Source organism: Gavia stellata, chromosome 14 (genome assembly GCF_030936135.1).
Source record: "Gavia stellata isolate bGavSte3 chromosome 14, bGavSte3.hap2, whole genome shotgun sequence".
Lineage (NCBI taxonomy): Eukaryota > Metazoa > Chordata > Aves > Gaviiformes > Gaviidae > Gavia > Gavia stellata.
Genome location: NC_082607.1, coordinates 23,215,555 through 23,231,806, shown reverse-complemented (window position 1 = coordinate 23,231,806; position 16,252 = coordinate 23,215,555). Strand labels below are relative to the sequence as shown.

The following is a 16,252-nucleotide window of genomic DNA, read 5'->3' as shown; positions in this document are numbered from 1 at the left end:
GTGCTGTGGAAAACCATTTCAACATTTTTTTTTATACCACAGTCATGAATTCAATCAAACAGACAAAGTTGAAAGCAACTGAAAATTATTCCACTACACATATTTGGCAAGAAAGAGTTCAATGTGTTTAGCTTTTTTCCTTTCAGTTTTTGAGCACTTCTATCAGGATGTTGATCCTTGCAGGTCATAACATGGATTTCAGACATAAAACCTTTTTAAAACAGCTGCCTGCATCTAAGAAAAGTTTCCCCTGTACAAAGCTGACAAATTTGCTTCTTTTCACCTCCCAGAGGGGTGCCCATAGAAGTCTCTGACCTACAGCTGCATGCGGGCTGATAGAGCTGCCAAAGATGTCCAAGACATCCTGGCTGTGCTATAAAACTTACCTGGAGGGAGACACTGCTGTTGTCTTTGGCTCACTCCAGGAAGACCCAGCAGAGGTTTTTCTTAGCCCATTAGTACTGACAAAAAAAACCCAAACAACAAACAAGTAACAAAGCATTAAAGACAGAAGATTTTTTAGGTGCCTTCTCCTGTGGGGGGACACATCCTGCTTTCTGGTGCACAGCTCTTGTGCCTGCTTCCTGGGCAGCAAGGCCAAACCCTGCCATGCAAGGACTCACGCAGGCAGCTGTCCCTATGCACTGTTGCAGTGGTGTGAGTAGTAGCTGCCTTTCTGCAGAAATACTTGGTCTTTAGAAACTGGCTTTTCCTATTTAACACAGCTGGAGCCGTTTCTATCCCCAATGTTTGAGTTTGCCCTAAAAACCAACTTCCCCAAATGTATAGATTAAAGCTCAGTGCATTCACAAAATTTATTTCACTATGCGCACGTGTGTAATAAGTGAGGAAAGGAAGGTAACTGCTTCCCAGCCCTGCCTCAATTCTGCACCACAATGGCACAAAATTGCTACCAAAATTCATGAGGCAGCTCCTTCATCCTGAAAAGAAAGCATTTTGGGCTGAAAGGCTTCATTTATTGGACTCCCTGCTGGCCCCACTAAGGACCAGAGTGGCAGAGAAGCTAATAATGCTGCTGCCTGGCATCAAGCCACCCCTCAGAGCAGGAATAGAGAGCCAAATCCCAAATTAAATGAATCTACTTGAAAACAGAGAAGGACTCTCCCTCCTAGGGCAAACATTTCTGCATACTGGTCCCAGTCAGCCCCACTCCACATGCCAGCTGTTCCTGACCAGTGTGGACTAGGGGAGGGCGTCACTGCTGCCCCTATACACCAGAGACAGCCTGTCCCCACATCTCATATACCACGTCAAGAGCGCTCCAGCCTGTCTGCCACGGCTCCGTACGGCTCTGCCTATACCTGGGCTTCACAGTAGCCTGTGAGAGGGGCTGGGGGCTTGCAACGAGGCTAACATTTCCCATCAAAGCAAAGATCAATTTAAAGATAATGAACCTCTCAAACCTCTCCGGTCACACCTATCTGTTGCTATCACGGTAGAATAATTAAATCTAAAGTCTAACAAAAGCAGAGAGCTGGCTCAGGGGACTGGAAATAATGAGATATCGAGTATTTCATGTCTAGGTGATGGGGTCAGTTCACACAGCCAAGTTCACTAGTAAAAGAAAATCATTACTATCTGATGGCTGCTTGATGGGTAGGTGAGCTCATCTAAACCTGCTCTGACTCCTCCTGTGAGTTGTCTTTCCAGAAGTGCCGCCAGGCTCATTCCTGTGGCATATGAGCACCTTGTGAAGACAGGAGTGATTGGGCTGCGGAGTGTGATCAGGAGAGGGGCTCAGTGGCAGGTTTACACCATACAACTCACTTTAGAGTTGGCCTGTAGTTAAACACAGTTTGTCACCCGCCAGGGCTGTCAGTTGGGTACTTTATGACACTCTGGCCCTGTCCCCATGCCTGCCCATTTGTTTCACCAGGTTTGCTGACCTCATTTTTCATTTGGGAACTTTCTCTTTTTGCAAGAAAAGGGCAATCAGGATTTTCTGAGAAATCTCTTTTGAAAAACATTCATCTCTAGTTGTGTTCAGATAGCTGCTGCCTTGCAGATAAATGCAGTTACCTGCAAAGATGGCAAATCAGTCAACACATTACTCCAGGATGAGGTAAATACCTGTTGTCATCTAGTGTAAACCTGCATGAACCAGCCACAGTTGGACTCCTCCTCTGCTGTCCTTCCTCTTCTTCTATCTCAATTCTTTCAAAAGGCAAAAAGAGAGACAAATATCACACTGTTTCCTATCCCCCACTGCTAGCTAATTGAGGCACTTAATTCTTGTTTTCCCTTAAGCTATGTTTTCCCTCTGTTTCCCTTTGAGGCAGATTTTTCCTGCTCCTCATGCTGCCTGTGCTCCACTACTGGTGAGCATCTCACCTGGCTGAATGAAGTGAGATCTTCAGCCCAAATCAGTTGCATTTTGTTATTTGTAAAGCGACTGTGACAGCATCAGCTGAATGTTTAAATCCCAGAGGGCACCCTAGGCATCATTTCCCTATCGCACCGAATGCTTTAGAAGTTAAATGTCTGAAGAGTATTCACCCTGCTAGTTGGAACCAGCCTTCCCTGGAAGAAGAAAGGCAGTGAACGAGTCTCTCCTTGTTTCAGGTTGCCCATTATCATCAGTACTGTATTCTCAGTGTTTACAACACTGTGGGCTCTCAAAAGCCAGCGTGATTCAACCCAGAGCATCCTTTTTAAGGGAAGTGTCCCTCCTCTGCTTTGAAACACCTGGGGATCTCCTAGCTCAGCATTTAAGAGCAGCCCAGATACAGTGCACAGTTGCACAACCCCAGCAGCACTTCCAGAGGGTCAGTGACCTACCTCTTGGCGAACAAGGGAGGAAATTCTTGCGTTGGGCTGCTGTAAAGGAAGCACAAAGACAACAGTTAGAAGTTTGTAGGTAAAGACACACCTTGGGCAGGGGCACCTCCCACAGATCCTCTGACCCGTAATTGACCCATATGGTGCAAGGCGTTTAAGGGGTCAAGTAACACTATTTGGGCAGAGCTGACAGTGACTGGGCGTACTAAACCTGGACAAATTACAGAGCAGAGGAAATAAAAATAGGAAGAGCAGCTAGTTATAACATGTGAAGTAAAGAACCTTCCCCAAAGGGTCTTTTTAATTTTATACCTTCCTGATAGTTGTTTTTCTTCCTGCATACAAACCTGCCTCCCCTCCATACCACATGATACTCAGTGCACCAGAGGAACTAGTAGCCAGTGCAAACACCCTTAACATCCTTACAAACCCTGTCCAAGCATTTCTCTTATTCTGGGCACAGTTGAGTGCTGCTGGCGCATCCCCTCCCTGCTTCCTCCCACACTAGCAACCTCCTGGTGCCTCACTGTGTCACCCTGAGTTATGTCAAAAGGAAAAGGATTCATAGTGAAAGCGAGCTGCAAAAAAGTCACTATCGTGGCTCCTGGGAGATCAGAGACCTTGGAAATCTGCTTTTTTTTCCCCTCCCAGGAAAGAGATGGACAACAGAGCTTTGGACATCAGTAGCTCCCACACATCCTTCACATTCCTGTTACACATCCACACATTACTATCCAATCTGTTCTGTGGGGATTTTCCCCACAGAACTATTTTGAAACTGCAACCAAGATCAAGATCTTGTAAATCTAGCTATTGTTCAAACACAATGTAAAGGCAAACTTTGTCACAAAAAGCTGATCCATATTAGATGCAGTTTCTATTTGTTCTGATTTTCCGCCTAACATGCAACAAAACTGGAGTGAGTAGTACTAAGAACTGAGTCTGAAAATTGAAGTCTTGATTGAGGGCCCCAGGGAATTAGGGACTATCATGGTTTTTCTCTTCCTGAAATTTCACCCCTCTCAGTAAGGAAGACTTCCCAAGACTCCTGGAGGATTTCCCTAATACTGCAGAAACCTGCAGATATCCTTAGCACTTCTAGAGGGACAGCAGCTACATCTTCTCCACTCACTGGAAAAGTACCCACCTCCTTCAGACAGTCTTGGGTCAGGCCACCATCCCATGTGAGACCACCTTCAACAGCCTCTTCCCTGTCTCCTGCCCCACAGTTGCACGCTGAGGACTCACCCGTTGCTCTTCTTGGCCGCCGAGAGGACATAAGCACGTTCTCTGCTGGCAGTGCGTCTCAGGACACTGTTGGCCGCCTCTGTCCTGGAATGGAGGGAATGCTCACGCTGTTAGTGGCTTCTAGGTGTAGTCTTGAAGAGGCAATAGGTTAACAACCCAGTGGAGGCTTGTGCTAACCCTGACAGAGCTCCCATGCTCTGGGGAGCTGAAATCCAGCCAGAGCTAAGAGGAATAACAATGTCTTATCTTTTTCTTTAGTATCATTCATGCTGGGCCACAGCACTTTCACATGGATGTAAAGCATCAGGCAAAAAAACCCCAAACTTCCTCTTCCAGGAGGGCAGAGGGAGTTCCCCTTTTCAAGATCGGTTGCAATATTGCATACCACGGGACAAAAGAAAAGGCTTTGTGGCTGTCATGCTACATGGACTGCGTGTGTCTATACAGACATTAGTACCACTGGATGTACCAAGGGAGAAGTGCAGATCTCTGAAAGGACTTTTATTCGTTCGTCCCCAGTGGGCAAATTACCAAGTTTTCATTTGTAAAAGTCTTGTATCTGAGGAAAAGGCTCGTCAGAAACTCAACTGAAAGCAACAAGGACTCTGGCTGCATCAGGTGCAGATCTACCGCACAGACAAAACACATTCTACTCCTGCTATGAGAATGACAGACCTGCCTGGATCTGAACTTAGATGCAAGTCCCCACGTGGTCCAGACTCAAAGGCACACACGTAGGCTGTGGGAGGTGGGGTCCTCCTTTTACCGCCAGGCTATTTGTACGTCTCTATCTTTTCACATATACACTACGCAGCTGATGGATTCCACAACCCATTTCCAGCTGCCAAATTAATTGGGGTATGCTGTCAGGCTGAATCATGTCAGGCTTTTAATTATATTTTGTTGGGAGCACAGTTGCCTGTGGGCATAGATGCGCTCTATGTAGAAATATCTGCTTATTATTATTTTATTGCAATCAGCCCTAATAGCTCAGCTGTAATCATCATCGAACTGACCTTCCTAGTAATGAGCAGTTAAAGTAAGTCCACTTGCCACTGCCCCTGCAAGAAAAAGGTGGTTACCTGGAGGGCATACCTCTTTTTATGTTCATCTGGAGTAAAAGGCACATCCTCCTCATCCAAGTCCACTGATTTTTGCTTGACATTATATGGAGCTCTGAAATATAAAGGGAAGGGGAGAGCCAGGGTAAGGGAATTGCCTCTGTAGACTGTTGCAGAGGCAGCACAAGCAAAACCCAAGGTAAATCCAAGGGCAGTGCATGTGGAAACGGGTTCAGACCCTAGAAGTGTTGCACACAAGCGTGGAAGACACTTGTATTTTTCATGCACATTGGGGTACGCATGTCCCCATAGGATTTTGTTTTCTTAGTATAGGGGTTGAGCCTAGAGGCTGGTTCATGATAAATGCTCAGCTGCATTTCAGATCAGAGCCACAGTCTTTGACATGAAAAGCTGTGTAGGAAATGTCAGCAGTGCTGTTCTTCCACGAGGCCCCTCCTTTCTCCTGGTTTCAGAAAGGCCAGCAATGCTGCAAACCAAGTCCCCAGGCTGCATCCTCTGGTTTCTGCCTTAATTACTACTAAGTGATAAAATTCACTCCATACAAAGGCCATTACCAGTTCAAGGAACGCCTTATGGCCCACACAGGCCTGGAGGTGGCACCAAGAACTGCTTCAATTTCCAGCGAAAAGCTCTGCAGTGCTCAGCTGGTGAAGCCATGCCTGGCCAGGCATCCACGTGCAGGTGGCTTCATCACTGAGGCTCAGGTGCTGCTGAGCCTGTGCACAGTCAGAAAGTGCGGCTGCCCTTTGCACACTCACAGTTTCTTGTAATCCTCAGTGGTCATCCTGTAGCCAGAGGAAGAACGGCACAGGCTGCGTCCCTTCGTGGCAGTGCTGCAGAGGGCACAAATAACATCTGTTAACATGACCCTCCTGAGCTCTCACCCTTCACCACCCTCTTTCCCCAGGTGAGCTCATGCTCCACATGATGGGGTAAAACAGGGTGATCCTAAAAGATCCCTGAATTCAGGGAGTGCCATTTAATTGAAGGGCAGCATTTGCCTTCTTTTCACAGCCTTGGACTAGGATTTGAGGTCTACTTCGCTTCCTCAGTGCCAATGTGAGTTGTCAGAGCCGGTATAGGCGTACCCTTTTGTGGGACAGTGCCACTCCATCCCAGGATCAGCCAGTGAGAAGGAAGAAGACACCTTGTGGCACGAATCAAAACAGGGGGGAAAATAGGGTTTCAAAAGGTTTCGCTTGAGGTGCAACAAAACATCTGCTTAGATCAGAGCCATGCTTACACCTTACTTACTAGAATTAAATGTAAGTGCCTATCACAAAACAGGTTTCAAAAAAAAAAACAACAACTACCAACCCACATTAAAAACATCAAAATGAAGTGTCACAGCTTTGCAAGGATTCCTTGTGATTTGTCCCCCACTCAAAACTATTTGCCAAATTACACCTAAACCAGTGAGTACTTTCACAGCCAACTGCCATCCCATGCTCTGGTGAGGAAAATACGGAGTTTGATGCCTTGTTTTTCCCATGTCTGCTGAATGGATCTCCTAAATGAACAGTCACATCTTCCAGCATTTAGTAGGGATTTAGTGGAGCTCAGTAGAAGCCCACAAGCACTGGCCAAAGTAACAGGATGACTAGAAATATATACAATATTTAAAAGCTCATTTTCATGAAGAAGACGAAGACACACACATACCTTTTTTGTGTGGCATTAGAAGATGAAGAATCCGGCATGGAAGAGGTCTTATCGATGGTTCTTGTGAACACCCCTCTGGGGAGAAGAGAGACATGTTTTATTTTTTGCAGGACAGAGTTTGGAACTAAAATTAAGAGACCTGCAGCCACTCTTTGGCCTAACAGTGTCCGCGTGTCCTGTCGGGAGGAAGGTGCTGGCTCAGGAAGGTCCTTCCTTGGGAGAGTCATCCTGAGAAAAGTCCCATCTTCCTACTCCCTGGCATTAGACAACACGGTAAAATCAGCTCGCACACAGGCTTCAGTGTAATAATAATATCACAGGGCTTGCCAACCTGTTTAGGATTATGGTGGCATCAGAGTCTCTGTGGGCAACTGCCCGTGTGTCAGAGGAAGCCGAAGCACACAAGCCCCATCACTGGTGATGTGCTGATCACAAGGATGGTGGAACATTTTCCTATCACGATAATCCTTCCATGTGTGATCACTGTATCATACAGAGGAGATCTGATTTTCTGTTAACATCACCATCAAACTACTTGTTAAACAAAATACTCAGGACTATCTCTTCACCAAGGTACTCCCTGAGCATTGTAATTTTCCTAACTAATAGGAGAACCCAAGAGAGAGTAATATTTTTCATGCTTGTTGCTCCTGATCTAGTTGTTCTTCTCCTGCAGCCCAAATATATGCCACTCTATACCAACCTGATGAGGTAACCGGATTGAGGTTTGGAGGCAGAAGACCTGTGCAAAGAACAGACATTAGTGAATTAAAAACATGGGGAAAAACAACAGCAGCAGCACCAGTATTAAAGGGAAATGTCCAGATGGCTGTCAAGCCAAAAATCTAGCTAAATGGGCCTTGAGTGGTACCTCAGCTGCTGCACCAAAATTAACCTTGGAAGGATTCTTTAAAAATGAATAATCATCAGAATAAGCTCTGTAGAAGACTTCTATAAGAAAAGTGAATTTTTGAGTTAGCCAATTAAAATTAACCATGCTGACTGTTTTCTGGGTCAAAATTAAGTCCGCAGATTGATAGCATAGAGGGGGGAAATTAGACGGAGTAGAGATCCTGGTTGTTTTATCACAGGAAAACATCATCTTCACACTAACTTCTCCGAGGGCCCATTCTCAGGAAGGCATTGCGGCATAGCTCCCCTAGAGGGAAAGGAAAGGGATACCATCAGGTGGGGATCTGGCCCCTTGCACTAGTGCAGGAGGAAGCATCCCTGGAACCTGCTTCAAGCTGTCTTGGAAACATCTTCCTGAGAGCAAAGTGGGGACCAGGATGAGCCTCAAGGACCTGGTTCCCATCAAATGAGCTCAGACAGGCTCCCTTCACTCCCGCCCAGATACCACCCCCTCTTTTTCTGTCTGTCCAAGTGCCCTTACGACCACTAGATAATTCAGTAAGAAAGCTCATCAGGTCTCCAGTCTAACCTCCTGCTCCAAGCAGGGTCAGCCATCAGGTCAGAGCTTAGCAGGAAGGCAGATTTATGCTGCCCATCACCACGTGCTTGAGGTGGTTGCCAAGCTCAGATTTATCCGGTTGCCTTCACAGACATAGAAATGCAAACTCACTGCAGGCTTAGCCTAGCTCTGGAGCTCTCTGGATGGGATGAGCTGGAGGACAATGAATGCTGAGCACAGCCCCAAGCTCTTGTTTCTGCAGTGTCCTCAGAGCAGGCACTAGCAGGGTGTAGCACATCTCAGCCCCATTGCCTAGCTGTTCCCTGAGTACCTAGCTTTGAGTGAGAGCTGCAGGGAAGCTGAGAAGTTTTCCAGCCTGGCATATGAATGCCTGTCCTCACTTTGAAGTATAAACAGATCCTGAGTGTCCTGGACTCCCTGTCACTCACCTTCTGTCAACTTCAGGCCCTCACACATTTGTGTGAAGATGTCCCTTCAGATGTCACATTTCCAAAGTCACAAATGTCCCTGTCTTTACTGATCCTGTGCCTGATAAAGCACTATGCTGCAGAGGGAGGCAAGAAAGAGGTAGGGCACGGCAGGGAAACCATCCTGTCTAATTGCAACAAGAAGTAACAAGAGCTGGCACAGAAAAAGGGAGAGGAAGCAGGAAACTGCTCATGGGAGAGGGCAATGCTCTCCCAGCAGCGCACTGCAGCTAGCAAAGAGCTCTCACATATGACTAAGCCCTTTCCAACAGTTTCATATTTTAGGACACTAGTCCTACAAGCTCCTGGGTTCCTGAAGAGCCCTCGTGCTCTGGCCCTGAAGTAAATTCAGCTCCCACACAGGGCTTCACTTGCTCTGAGGAACCCCCAGGCTTAGAGCATACAGTTGTTACACTAGCACAGGAGCTGATGTGCACCAGTAATCTTGTGGGATCATGAGCTTGAAGGCATTCGTTCATCTGCATTAAAGACATCAATCCATCCATTCATCCATCTGGACTTTGCAGGAGATAAGCCATGCTCTCTACAAGGTGACAGTTTGTAAGACATTACATTGAACAATATCGGCTCTCCTCAAGGACTGTATTTTTCAACACAGTCACAGCAGTGAGTGGGTATGAGGAGGTAAGGAAAGAGCAGACACTTGTGAAGAACCAGTGAAAGCATGCACTGACCCCAAGAGATAATACAGAAGGGAAGCAACAGGATGGGTCCCCAAAATTACCTGTCACTCTGGTGAGTAATAGGTGCTGAGGTTGGGGATCCTCCACTGGCCTGTCCAGACCTGAGTAAAGAGAAAACACAATGACATATTTAACTTCTCATCTTGCTGAGCTGCCTTGCTGAACATGGCAGTGATGTTTTCAGAGAGAGTTGCTAAAAGACCACCAATTTGGGCTTGGTTTTGTTTCTAATTAAAGAGAAGCTGCTGCAGATTGTGCTGTTCCCTGGTACACAGGTGGCTGTGTGACACAGCCCTGCGAGCTGCAGGGGGAGATGCAGACCTGGCTGTTTTATCACTTAAATTCCCTCTCATCAAGGTCTGCCCCTTTGTCTGTCACTCCAGAGATGGTGAAATACAATCTGGCTTATAAAAAAAAACTTCAGAGTTCTCCTGAGACTTCAAATCTGACTATGCTGCTGGATTCCCAGCCCCCAGGAAAGGCCATTTCTCAGAGCTTCTCCCCAGCCTGCATTTATCAAAATTAAACAGGAGCACCGCTTCCCTTTGGCAGTGTCATTTCCTGGCATCATGGGGACCCCAAAACATCCTAGCACCACATGGGCTGCTTCTGCAGGCTGGAGAACAGAGCACTCATGGGAGGCCGATGAAGGAAAGGGAAGGGAGAAGAGGAGCATTCCTCAGTGGCCACACTTACAGTGGGCTGCTCTTCTTCTCATCCTCAGAGTCTGAGTTATGGTGGTGGATCCAGCTCTTATCTCCTTTCAGGGTGGTGCGAACCTTCATCTGCTTAATGATCCTCCTGCGGTCTTCATCAGTGGATGGAATGACATGTCCTAGGAGAGGCAGAGGGAAAGGAAGGGGAGAGGAGAAGGGTTGCTGAGAAGGGGCAAGAATTCACAGTGTCAGCAGGTGAGCCGGGGTAAATCTCAAATGACAGGGAGCATGGATCTCCCTTCAGTCAGAGATTCAAACACTGAATGAGTCTTTTGCCACTTCTGACAACAGATGGCAACAAGATGTCATCCAAACTTCAGGATCAATTTACCCTGATGCATCACCTCCTCTACAGAGATTCATACAGTTTTTTCTCTTCTTTCAGAGGACTGTTTAACATTAATGAGTAATTTTCTCTCAGGAAGACCAGACATTCAGTGGGTGGTCTAATCACATATTTACGAAGCAGTGAGTTTCCTCTGGCGTTTCCCATCACATCAGCACTAGCATAAGGCTTTTTTGGTTTGTGGGAGAGGATGATAACGTCTGGAGCATGAAGCTGAGCCAAGAGTTGGGGGTTAAAGGTAAGCCATCAAATACAAACACCCAGCTATCAGCTTTCTCTGGTGGCCTGTCAGAGTTGGAGGAGACACGTCCTTTGGTTCCTCATTTCTGCATTTCCATTACAAAGTTCAGTTTCAAAAACTTATTTGCAAACCATGTCTCCCTAACAGTGTAGTTCTGGACCAAATCTGGAAATGTCCTGTCCTGTATGGTCTCTTTTTTGCTGTCCAACAGCAACTCTGCCACCATCCCCATTCCGCTCCTTGTCTCTGTTCAGGCAATGAACCACAACTACATTCTCTGGTTGAGAAAGTCAGCAATGGCAATTAAAACATAAAATTAAACTGCAGGAAATTGCAGAAGGTCATGGATTAGGAGTTGCTAAGTCCTCCCAGTGGGAAAAAGATTGGGTGAAAAAAGCACAGATTAACGGGGAGGAATATTAAAGCCAAAAATATTGGGAGCAGGCAGGGAAGGAGATGGGAGGCTGGGGAAGGGGGAACAGTCTCTCACAGGGGAAGGAAATGTGCAGATGACTGATGTGAAGGGCTTCCGTCATCCTTGAGTGCCAAAGTCCTGCTAGACCAAATTGATTGCAGCTGGGTATTATTAAAAAAAAGCATTTTAACTGGGAAATTCCCCATCCAGCATTTTCTTCTGAGGAAAATAGCCATGGGGAAATTGTAAGATGAAGACCAGATAAGGAAATCTTTTCTATGTATTTCTGACTATCTTCCATCTTTTGCTATTTTGGAAATGACTGGTGAAGGCTGAAAACATCAAGCCTGCCCTCCTCGTCACACTTGGACCAATACAGCTCAGGGGTTTAGAGACACCAACAAGTTACTGCAGCTTTATAACTTCTTATAATCTAAGCCAAGGAAACTGCCTGCCTGCACACTCTTAGACTATGGCGAACATGAAATTATTCAATTTAGCTACCAGGAAAGGAGGGTCAGCTAATTCTCTGTATCTTGTGCTTGTGGTGGACTAGAAGGCTGCCCAGAAATAGTTATCCCTGAGCAGCTGACACGCAGTAAATTGATTAATCTCTGACACACGGTCATGTGCTTCAAGTATATGTTGTGTAGCAGGGGTAGGATTTTATTTTTTTTTTTTAAACAGCTAGTTATATTGAATTGTCTCTAAGGAAAACACAGCTATAGCAATGAAGAGAATGTTCTTCCTCATGTGGAATTAGCAGTAGCAGTTAAAAGGCACGGTTATGCAGGGCCACATCTACGTCAGGGTGCAGATTAGGGACCAGCAGTAACACTCCCCATGGGGAGCACCTGGAAAAGGAAGGGCAGCTTTTCTTAGCACTGACATTGAAAATTAAGTCTATTGCCTAATGGAAATGAATAAGGCATTTCCACTCTTCTCCAGATTACTGTTCCAGGTTACCTATGGATTTGGAAGCATCATCCCATCTATTCACACCTAAAGGTCCTGTGAGTATCTGTTGCTTAAAAATTAAATCTCAGAGTCTGCCACAGAATTCTACAGCTTGGATGTATTCCTGGGACAACTCAGAGCAACTTGTAGCCCCAGAGTGATTTTTTCACACTCCTTTGATAAGATGACATTATTAATAATAAAGGCAGTCTTCTCATTACTGTATGGATATTGCGCACTGCAGAAGGGTGGTCTCCAGGCCACAGACTTTTGGTTTTTATCTCTAGAAGAGACAACAAGAGGGTGTGGGTAGACAGAGATACAGGGAAGCCATCCTGGTCAGCTGCTGCACTGGCTGCTAATTGCTGCTATACTTTCAGTAGACATTTCAAAGACAAAATTTTAAGGAGGGCCTTGGAAAGAGAATAATATGGTAGTTTATTAGCCTTTCGCTCATCTCAAAACATCAGCCAGGCTATAAGCTCTCCAGCTCTGTATACCTTCATGGATACTGAAATTATAGCCAAATGCATGTAATTTTAGAGCTGCAGGTTGGAGCAGGTCCCAGACCAGGAAGAGGTGTCCTCTTGGGCACACTGCACTGGGGAAGTTGAGCAGAGACGTTACAGCAGATACAACTGAGCAAAGAAGGCAAAGGAAAGCTGTGACAGTGGACAGATCCCCAGGAGCTTGGGATGGGGAAAGGAATTACCTTTACTGACACCCAGGGACATCATGGTTCTCAGAAGCACCTTCCCCTTCAGTTACTGTTTGAAAACAACAAGCCCCTGGAAGAAATGAAAAAGGGGAAATGCAGATTAGTAGTTCTGATATAAAAAACTTTGAAGTTATGTGGAAGGGAGAGCATCACAACAGTGTCACAGCCACGGAGCCTGGAGGATGGGGAGACTGTGGCATATATACGAGAGTTGTGATTTCTCCCCATGCCATGTACCTTCAGCATGAAGGATAGGAAAAATCAAATGGGTATGTTCTCCACTCCAATAAGTCTTCAGATTGGCCACGACAGATGAGTACTTCCAGGTCTGGGAGGAAAGTGGTAGAGGAGACCTTAGCAGAAGTGCCCAGAGCCACGCAGGTGGGACAGACCTTCTGGAGTCTACAGAACTCAGAGCAACTGAAGCTGCTTGGGTGAACCTTGGTATTTTTGTCAAGTGGGAGTATAACACAAGGGCTCTTGACAAATTTCAGTTGGCAGAGATATCTGTTATTCCACCAAGATACAGCAGAGAGAACATCTTACTACCTATCTCAGAAGCCAGAGTTAGTTCTGGGCCCCCCCTTCAAATGACCACAGTAAAGCAGCAAGGAGAAACTCCTGGGTGTACAGCCTCGGAGACGAGCCGAGATTAGGAATTTACAGACCACTGTTTAGCGCTGTAGTTGAATCAAAAACAACCACAAACTAGAAGTCAGGAAAAAAAATTGGTTGTTTCAGATTCTGCCAAGACAATTATTTTTCTTTTTAATTTGTAAACAAACAAAAGAAAGCAAAACCCCTCAAAATGGACCCACTGTTTTGAGATTAGTAGAACCCACGTTAATCCAGCATGTGATTGCATGTTTATCAGAAATGTTTCTTTTCCTTTTTTCACTCTCTAAAGTTTTTCATATAAGCTGTGGGATGAGCCCTTGTTTCAGAGGAGAATATCAAGGGCAACTTCCACCTTTTACAACCCTCCATTCTTTCCTTGCCAAAACTATCTGCTGAACCTGGATTCTTAAGTGACTATGCTATTCATTAATAAAAACGCCCAACCCTGTTTGGGAGTCTGTGAATCTAAAATTAGGTTGTTATTATCTGCTGGTGGGCTTGTCCCTGCAATATTGCTGTGAAGCCACACGCCCATAAGGAATGCTGAGCGCTGATCTCATAGCATCGCTTCTTGGCAAAGTCTACTCCTTAGGCTTGTCTCAGCCGAAGATCTACCTGCTGCATATCCACTCCTCATCCAGTTTGCACTGAAATTGTGAACAAGCCCTCTGCTATTACCCCAAGGCTCCCTCTCCCTTTCGCAAACACTCCCAAACATTAATTCAGTTTTAACCATGAGCACACAGCCCACCTCTTTCCTTATCCTTCCCGGATCCCCCTTCCCACGAAAATTGAATTGACCCTGCTATTTAAAGAGAAAACTGCAGCATTGTCTTAGATATTCATGGAAAGCCTCTAAATACTTGGGTATCTTTATACTAAAGGTGGGAGACATGGCTGCAGTTTGCAGGAGCACAGCTGACAGACCTGTAATCTGGCAACTTTGAGTTAAAAAGAAACCACATCATCTTGGACCTGCACATAGAAGCCGTGTGGCTTCATTACCTACAGTATCTGAGCGAGGCAGATTCAGACCACAGCTACCTGGCTAACTGCAATTCAGAAGTGCGTTCAGTGCTCTCTTTTACTTATTAAATTCTTTCCTATTCCAGGACAAAATAAAGCTGAAGCAGGTAGAGGATGAGAAGCAGTGGAAAAGAACTATCCCAAAGTTTGATACGGCCCTGATCCAGGGCAAATAAGGGGCAGAAGTAGGTATAGGCTACATGCTGTCACATAATGGAGGTATTTGGAAGCTGGAGAGCTGTTACCTATTTAGCAGTGTAATTGAGAGGTGATTAGCCCCCCAACACAGAACTTTTAGAGGAATAAGCAGAGGTTTAGGAGCATGATTCTCAGGAAAAATTCTCAGGAAGGGCTGGAGCAAGGGATGGAGCTCACAGAGGTGCAGGACTGAACTCCGCTCCCGATCACGCACTGCAGCTCCGTCTGGCACGTACCGCAGGCATTGTGCGCCAGCCCTCCGAGAAGCGATGTCTCCATTTATTGCTTAAACAGAAACTTCGCTTCTTACTCACACAACTCCCCTAACAAATACACCCAAAAGGAAGGGAAGCCACGAAGGGTGGCACTCAGCATGTGTACAAAAACATGCCAGAAACTACACGTTGGCCAAGCCTTTTCCTCTGGCGCTGCCTTCCCTCTTCCCAGCCCACATCATCCTGGGAGGGACCACAGCAAACACTGTCATACTCCACTGATATTTCTAGCTTGACAAACAGGCGTTGGAACATGTCGGTGGTGCTCACTGGGCTTGGCTTTGGGGAACTGGCAGAAGTTTTCTGCCAGCCTGCTTTTTCCAGCTATGAATCAGTCGGTGGCAGCAGCAGCCTGACCGCTCCAGGTCAGGCCAGCTGCAGCGCTGGATGGTGTACCTGCATGGCGTGACCCACCGGGATGTTTCTGCGGCTCGACTGGCAGAAACTGCTAGGCGTTACAGCTGGCTGTCCTTCTGGCCCACACCATAGCAAAGGAGTCCAGAATGAAGCTTTCAGCAAATCTGTGAGAAGTGCAGAGGGGTGCAAAGGACCTTCTGTGAGAGATGGAGAGGAGTCAGCTCTTTGCTTCCTTATAACATCATTTTCTCTCTTTCATTAATGAAGGCTATCGAGTGGCTATTTTTGCCTTTCACCTGAGGATCAAGGCAATACAGCCTAAACAAGATCACCAGAAGCTGAGTGGGTTCAGCAAGAAAAAAGCAATTCAGGTACCTATTTCTTGCCCATATTTTTTAATCACCTGCTGTAGGCTCCTGTTGGACATAGGATACTGGGCTTGGTAAAGTTTTGGGCTGATCTTATGTGTGCTTAGTGCCTGCTCAGTGACTAGAACATTAAAAGACAAATCAAGCCAGGTTATACCATGAAACCTGCAGTTAGAATAACCCAGCATTTCTCGGATGAGAAACAAAAAGCTCATTTTCTTGTTTTAAGGCTAGCTGGCAGTGGTACCTGGCAGATAAACAGATATCTACAGATATCAATATAGTAGCTGTGATGAAGAAACAAGAACAAGAGAGATACATGGGACCCATTAACCCAAACCAAAGAAAGACAGATCACAAACTACTATCAGGAAAAATTCTCGCATCTTCCTCGTAACTGTATTTGTCCATGTTTTGATATTCCAGCAGTTGGTGGTTAGATTAAGAAACAGTAGACGTAGCTTATCGGGCTGCAACAGGCTTGCAATGGGACCACATCCCAGTCCATCTGCTCAGACTATACTGCTGTGCAGAAAGAAGCACAGGATTTATGGGGCCAGAGAGGATTAGCAAGAGGGTGTCTGGCTCTAGAGCACTGATACAACACTCCTGGGAAAGAAAGT

General features: G+C 46.0%; 1 protein-coding gene across 1 annotated transcript in view; it reads right to left on the bottom strand.

Annotated features, from left to right (window-relative positions):
- ZNF185 (zinc finger protein 185 with LIM domain) overlaps positions 1-12,806 on the bottom strand; it is a 33,104-nt gene extending 20,298 nt beyond the window's left edge. The window contains exons 1-11 of the mRNA XM_059824557.1: positions 12,782-12,806; positions 10,091-10,229; positions 9,436-9,495; positions 7,495-7,533; positions 6,792-6,866; positions 5,888-5,962; positions 5,143-5,223; positions 4,048-4,131; positions 2,800-2,838; positions 2,092-2,175; positions 387-461 (exon numbers count right to left, since the gene is read on the bottom strand). Of these exons, the coding sequence (XP_059680540.1) occupies positions 387-461; positions 2,092-2,175; positions 2,800-2,838; positions 4,048-4,131; positions 5,143-5,223; positions 5,888-5,962; positions 6,792-6,866; positions 7,495-7,533; positions 9,436-9,495; positions 10,091-10,229; positions 12,782-12,806 (776 nt within the window). The remainder of the gene's footprint in view (positions 1-386; positions 462-2,091; positions 2,176-2,799; positions 2,839-4,047; positions 4,132-5,142; positions 5,224-5,887; positions 5,963-6,791; positions 6,867-7,494; positions 7,534-9,435; positions 9,496-10,090; positions 10,230-12,781) is intronic.
- Positions 12,807-16,252: the final 3,446 nt, after the last annotated feature.